At 27.6% G+C, this 7,770-nt stretch overlaps 1 protein-coding gene across 2 annotated transcripts in view; it reads right to left on the reverse strand.

Moving 5' to 3' along the window:
- Positions 1-6,795: 6,795 nt before the first annotated feature.
- mbd6 (methyl-CpG binding domain protein 6) overlaps positions 6,796-7,770 on the reverse strand; it is a 19,880-nt gene continuing 18,905 nt past the window's right edge. For both annotated transcript variants that reach the window (XM_073852163.1, XM_073852162.1), the window contains exon 10: positions 6,796-6,988. In XM_073852163.1, coding sequence (XP_073708264.1) covers positions 6,948-6,988 — 41 coding nt within the window. In that variant the 3' untranslated portion in view covers positions 6,796-6,947. The remainder of the gene's footprint in view (positions 6,989-7,770) is intronic.

The raw sequence follows: 7,770 nt of genomic DNA on the forward strand, positions 1-7,770 counted from the left end.
GTTTCATGTTGTTGTTGTTGTTGTTTTTTAATGTTCACTACATTACACACACATTCTCTCACTAATTCATTTCAGATGATTTTCCAGTCATAAGGATTATTGGATTGAGATTTTTACTTTTTTGTAGTTGTTTTTTTAAGGATTTTACATTATTGTAGATCTGTCCTTTTTAATGACACCTTTTTTTGTGGATTTGTTTACATTTTTGTTTTGAATATTTTTGTGGAATTTTTGATAAATTTTTGTACATTTGTAAATTGCTTAAATGGTTGTAGATTTTGTTTGTACATTTCACATTTTTGTGAATTTGTATTTTTTTTTACATTTTTGTGAATTTGCATATTTCAAATATTTTATAGAATTTTTGGTACATTTTACATTTTTGTGAATTTGTATATTTTTAGATTTTTGTAGATTTTTTGGTGCATTTTACATTTTTGTGAATTTGCATTTTTAATTTTTTTTTACAGAATTTTTTGGTACATTTTACATTTTTGTGGATTTGCATTTTTTTTAATTTTTTTTTTGGTAAAATGTCAATTTGTGTGAATTTGTATATTTAAATTTCCCTTATTGAATTTTTGGTAAATTTGATATTTTTGTAGATTTTCTTTTTTGTGTGTATTTTACATTTTGTGACTGCATATTTTTTTTCAGTTTTTAGATTTTTTGTACATTACATTTTTGTGAATTAACATTTAATTTTTGTAGACTACATTTGTGTGAATTTGCGGGGGTTTTTTTTCCATTTTTGTAGATTTTTTTGTACATGTTCTATTTTTGTTAATGTGCATATTTTTTTCATTTTTATCTATTTTTTGTAATTTTACATTTTTGTGAATTTGCTTTTTTTTTGTTTTTATCTATTTTTTGTATGATTCTTTTTTGTAGATTTGCGTTTTTTTTTTTTTTTTTTGCATGTTACATTTTTGTGAATTAACATTTAATTTTTGTGAATTTGCATTTTTTCAATGTTTGTAGATTTTTTTTTTTTTCCTTTTTTAATTTTAGTGGTAGTTTTGGTAGTAAATTTTGTAAAACAAAAAAAATATTTACGTATTCTAGTATAATGTAAAACAAATCAAAAGAAATCAAAGAAGGCTAGAAATCAGTTCTTATTTTCCAAACCTGTGACTTTCTTTCTGAAAAACATTCCAAAAGAGAACGATACTGGTAAAACATTGTTAACATTACATTAACATGAACTATGATCAATACTTCTCCAACTTTATTAATCTTAGATGTTGTTAATCTTAGATGTTCATGTCAATATTTAGAAAAACATTAAGATTTAAATCAAAAGTTGTAACATTATTTAACTTATTAACATGAATAATACAAATACAGCTAGTTAATAAATGGGACCGTTTTCTAAAGTGATACTACATTTTTTTTATATATAATATTACAGATACATTTAAGAAAAAAAGGCATTTTTGTCCACACAATGAGTCAATGCTTCAATTTTGATTTCGTTAAAATGTGCTTTATGGTGCATACATTAATTTCCATTTTTTTGTATGTTCAAAAGGACATTTCTGTGAATCTGCTTTGAAACAGTTTTCACATTGCATGATATCAAAACTGACATGAAAGAATCAGAAAAGAGCATTCATCATTTAAAATGTTTTAATTTGTTAAATTAAAAAAAAAAAAAAAATCAACTCCCAATAAAAAAGGAAATGCTACTTGTTCACAAATTGTCAAAAGTATTTTCTTTACAAATCAAACATGAATATGAGAAAGGAAAGGGTTTCTCTGCAGGAGAAATATTTTACAAATTGATCATTTTTTTCCTAAAAAAGGTGTACAAAATAAAATACTAAAACTGTACATATATACATCAATTCAATAGTAAAATTGCATAATCAGCCTCATTATTAAATCATTATTTTAAATATTCAGTAATATTCTTGTGCCTGTGTTGATGAGCTCTGTGCAGATCCACGACTAAAGCCCCTAAAACCTACAGATACACTCCTGGAACACACACACACACACGCACACACACACGAAAAATACACATATATACGGCCCTGCAAAGACAAAACATTGATTGATGAGTGAGATTTGGTCTGGTTGATCTGAAGGAGTACTGGTTTGAAGCAGAGCTGTCAATCACACTGGACCTCAATCATCAAACAACAAACAAAAGTAACTGAGTAAACAAACAATAACTATTCCTCAACTGACAATAGTTATCATTGGTAGCCTGGTAACTGTTTGTAAATGTAACATCAGTCGTATCCGTGGTAACAGAAGGTGAACAGACGGAGGAGACTCTTCACAGTGCGGCTCAGACGGTGTTGCCGTGGCAACAGTGCTGGTGTTGGCGGGAAAGTACAGTCGGACCTATCGGAAGACGCGGCGTCTCTTCCCTCTGGCGGGCCGCGTCGGTCTGGACAGCGCTATCTGCAGCAGAAAACATCAATGACAGTTAATGTGTGTATTTGAGTAACATTTTTGTGAATTTTTTAACATCATTTTTGGTACATTTTACATTTTCGTGAATTTGCATATTTTACAATTTTTGTATTTTTATTTATAGATTTTACATTTTCATGTAGATTTTTTTTGGTCAATTTACCATTTCTTGTAAATTTGCATATTTAAAATTTTTGTACATTTTACATTTTAATGAATTTTGTATATTAAAAATTTAGTTTTTTGTCAATTTTACATTTTTGTGAATTTACAAAAATCTACAAAATTACAAAAAATATGCTAATTTTATATTTTTGTAGATTTTTTTTTACTTTTTTGAAAATTTGCATTTTTTAATTATTTTGTACGTTACATTTCTGTGAATTAGCATTTAATTTTTGTAGACTATATTTTTGTGAATTTGCATGTTTTATGTTTGTAGATTTTACTTTTTTGTGAATTTAGATTTTTTTTTTGTTTTTTGTAGAATTTTTGTACATTTAATTTTTTTTTGCATGTGCATATTTTTCCTTTTTTGTAGATTTTTTTGTACATTTTTGTAAATGTGCATATTTTGTAATTTTTGTAGATTTTCCTTTTTTAAATTTTGTATATTTACAAATGTAGATTTTTTTTGTCAATTTTATATTTTTGGGGAATTTGCATATTTGTAAAATTTTTGTAGATTTTAAATTTTTGTGAATTTGCATTTTTTTTTTTTGTAGACTTTTTACATTTCACATTTTTGTGAATTTGCATTTTAAATTTTTGTAGATTTTTTGTAGAATTTTGTAGAGTTTCAAATGTAGATTTTTGTCAATTTTACATTTTTGGAAATAGAAAAAATGCAAATTCACAAAAATGTAAAGTCTATACATTTATGCCAATTTCCAAAAATGTAAAATTGACAAAAAAAAAAAAAAAAAAAAAAATCTACATTTGAAAATCTACAAAATTCATAAAAATGTAAAATTTATTAAAAATATTTTTGTGAATATTTGTAAATTTTTGTACATTTGTGTAAATTTGTGTTTAAAACTTTAAAACTTTTGTAGAAAAGTTGCATTTTTGTGAATTAACATTTAATTTTTGTCGATTTTTTGTAGACTTTTACATTTTTATGAATTTTGTATATTTTAAAATGTAGATTGTCAATTTGACATTTTGTTAAACTTGCATTTTTTTTTAGATTTTTTTTATAGATTTTACATTTTTATGAATTCTGTATATTTTAAAATTTTTGTAGACTTTGTACGTTACATTTTTGTGAATTAACATTTAATTTTGTTGATTTTTTGTAGACTTTACATTCTTGTGAATGTGCATATTTTTAATGTTTGTCTAGAATTCTTTGTAAATTTTAAATTTTTTGTAAATTTGTATATTTTTTCATTTTTATTTTTTAATTTTAGTGGGTTTTGGTAGTGAATTTTAAAAAAAATTTAATTTTAACTACATTTTCTAGTATAATGTAAAACATGAATATAAAAGAAATAAAAAAGGTTAGAAATCAATTAGTTTGATGCTTAGCTTTAGAGCTGAATGTGCATTGCCTAAATGTATGACATATTATTGTTAAATGGACAGACATTAGTTTGATGGAGTTTAGTCTCCTCGTTTTCTCCTCAATATCTAAGCAGCTTAATTCGCTTTAACTTGCCAGTCACAAGTTTTTAGTTAGTGGTGTGTGTGTGTGTGTGTGTGTGTGTGTGTGTGTGTGTGTGTGTGTGTGTGTGTGTTTGACTAACCGTGGGCTCCTCGATGATGCTGTCGATGCCGCCCGGCAGGTCCGATCCTCTCTGCAGTCTGATGGAAAGAAGAGGAAGAGAGTAAAACACAAAGCACTTCACATGTGAATGAACGGAGGGTTTTAGATGGCTGGACTTACGACTGTTTCCTCTTGCGCCCTCTTCTGGCTCCTGTGTGCACATCATCAGCCTGAGTGGAGATGGAGAAAGAAACAAGGGTTATGATGGGAAATAAACACTAGTACACTGCTTAGTGTGCACAATGCAATGCTATCAATAAAAAGGAAAAAGCACATATATAAGCACATAACAAAATCTCAAAAACTGAAACAAAAAAAAGCCAAACAGAAAAATTAAAAAACTGATAAAAATGATAAAAAGTACATACAATTTTTAAAAGCAACTTAAAAATACAAATGAATAAACAAAGAAACAAAATGGTAAATAGCTTTTTTTTTTTAAATAAAAAGGTTGAGCACATATTACTAAAACTTAAAGCTAAAGAGAAATCTAAAAATGAATAATAAAAATTATTAAAGCACAACAAAATTACTAAAACCTAAGCTGAAATATAAATACAAGCTACTTAAAAAAAAAAATACACGAACAAAAAAAATTACATAAAATGCACATAAAATGATTAAAACATGGTATGGTAAATAGAAAAACAAACAAAAAAAAAAAAAAGAACAAAAAAAATTTTTTTTTTTTAAACTACCAAACAATGTACATAAAAGTTAAGGGTAAATATAAGGCTAAATAAAGTAAAAATGTATAAGTTTATAACAAAATTATGAAAACTTGAAGTAAAAGAAAAAAAACCTAATAAGAATTAAAACAACAAAATTACTGAAAATAAAAATTTCATACAATAGCATACTATTATTATTGTTGAGACATGACTATTAATCCAGAAGATATTTTTATTATTATTATGGTTTTTATTATTATATAATAATCTTACATTTATTTTTTTTATCAAATTAAGTACATTCAAAATAATTTACTAATTTAATTTAATCTAATAATTTACTCTAATAACTAATTTTATTTTGTGGATCTAGTGACTACTGGCAGTTTGATTACATAATGAACTAAATAAAAGTCACATACTATTAGACTGAAAACTGTGGTTATCAGGATTACGCATTTTTAATTCATTTTTATTTATATTAAACAAGTACATTTTGCAAATTACAAATATCATTTTATTGTCACAGTTTCATTTCATTTTATTCATTATCCACAGAATATTGAAAAGTTATTTAAACTTATTTTAAAATAAGCAAAACTACTGAATTACTAAATTTAAGCTAATTAAGGCTCTTGTTTTACTCATCCATCAAAAGCAAGTAAAAAAAAAAAAAAGTGACAAAAACACAATAATTGTATGTATGTGCTTTTAATCATTAAACTGAAATAAAAAAGCAACTTAAAGGTAAACAGGAAAAACTATATATATATAATTAAAAGCTAAATAATATATATATTAAAAGCTTAATAGCAAATATACAATAAAAACAATATTGCCAAAACTTAGAGTGAAATAAAACAACTTAAAACTAAATAGAAATAGAAAAAAATAACAATAGAAATAGAAATAATTAAAAAAATAAATAATAATAAAGCACAAAATTAGTAAAAACAAAATGCCAAAAACATAAATTGAAATAAAATCATTCAAGGCTAAAAATATAAATTTAAAAAAATATATAAAATGACAAAAGCACATAAAATAACTAAAACATAAGCTAAATAAAAAGCTAAAGTTAAATTAAAATATGAAAGAAAACTAATAAACATAAGTAAACAAATAAATTATAAAATATTAAACTGAAATAAAATGCAACTTAGAGCTAAAAATGGGGAAAAATGTAAGCAGCAGAAAATACCAAAACTTCAACTGTATTTAAAAATTTGCCTAATAGCAAAAAAACTAAAAAAAAAAAAAAAAACAATGTAGTACTTAAATTTACAATAAGCATTTCAGAAAGTATTAAAAAAGACAAAAAAATACCCAAATCCTAACCCTATTACTACAGCTAATTAGAAATAACTCAAAAATAAAAATGTAACAAATTAAAATGAATATATACATAAATACTGTAACAGTATATAAGTAACACACTCACCCTGACTTGCTCTGGGACTCTGATGTTCTCAGCCGCTTCTCTGAGCCGCTCACCCGGACTCAAATATCCCTGCGGCCCTCGTCCATCCTCCTCCTCCTCTTCCTCTTCCTCATCATCGCCTCCTCGTCCATCCGCTCCCGAACCGATCCCGTTGCTGTAGACGCAGACTTTAGCCGAGCCGTCGGTCTTGGCTTCCTCCATGAAGGCGGGGTGCGGCGGGGCGTCGGAGAGGGCGTCGGCTCCGGCCGGTTTGCAGGGCGGCGGGGTCGACGGGTCCTCGCTGAGTTTGGGCGTCCCGCGGGCCGGGGACTGAGCCGTGTCCATGCCGAGGCGGGACAGATCCGGGTTGTGGACGGAACAGGCGCGGCGCGGGCTGAGGGACGGCGGGGCGCTGGTCTGCTGAAGGAGGGGCGGCAGCTCGGGGTACGACAGCGGAGTCGAATCTGAGCCGCTCTCTGCCCCGCGCTCGCTCACCTGCAGGAAGGAGGTGTAGATGGTGTCCATGAACGAGCCGTACGGGTCAAACAGTGCCGGACCGGAGCCAGCGGAGGACTCTCTCTGCTGCACGGGCGTCTGGACCGGGTTGAGCAGGGAATCCTGGGACATCGGAGCCGAGGAAAGTTGATCTTGGGATGAAGGCGTCTCATGAAGAGCCACAGGCTTCTCTCCCATCGCCATCGTCAGCTGACAACCAGAAAATACATCCATAAACACCAGCCGTTTGGACACACTTCAATTACTCTAAATTAGTTTTGTAGTCAAATATAAACTGGTCTACAAGTAAAAAAATGTTTAAATCAAAATATAGATTTTTTTTTTAATTCCAAAAATATGTAAAATCTTTTGAAAAAAAGCCAAACAGAACTATTAAAAAACTGATAAAAATGATAAAAGCACATACAATTTTTACAACTTAAACTTGTGTATTTTTTATGTATTATGTACATTTTTGATTATTTTAAACTTGGGTATTTTATTTAAAAAATAAATACCGTATATATATATATATATATATATATATATATATATATATATATATATATATATATATATAAATTACACACACATATATGAATAATTATATTTTATTTAGTAAATCATTGAAATTCATTATAAGAAATATATACTATAATTAATATAATATTGTACTCATTGATGAATTTCTTTACAATAATTCTTAACCAGAAGTTATTCTATTTTAATTAAAATTTAAAATAAAAATAATAAAAATGACAAAAGCACAACTGAAAACAAAAAGCCAAACCAAAATATGAAAAAAAACTATGAAATGATAAAAACACACACATATGTGTGTATAAATGTATATGTGACTAAAACTGAAAGAAAAAAGTCAAACTGAAATTAAAAAAACTGATAAAAATGATAAAAGCACATACATTTTTTAAAACTTAAATGGAAGGAAAAGCAACTTATAAATACAAATGAATAAACAAAGAAACAAAATT

This window comes from Garra rufa, chromosome 12, assembly GCF_049309525.1.
Source record: "Garra rufa chromosome 12, GarRuf1.0, whole genome shotgun sequence".
Lineage (NCBI taxonomy): Eukaryota > Metazoa > Chordata > Actinopteri > Cypriniformes > Cyprinidae > Garra > Garra rufa.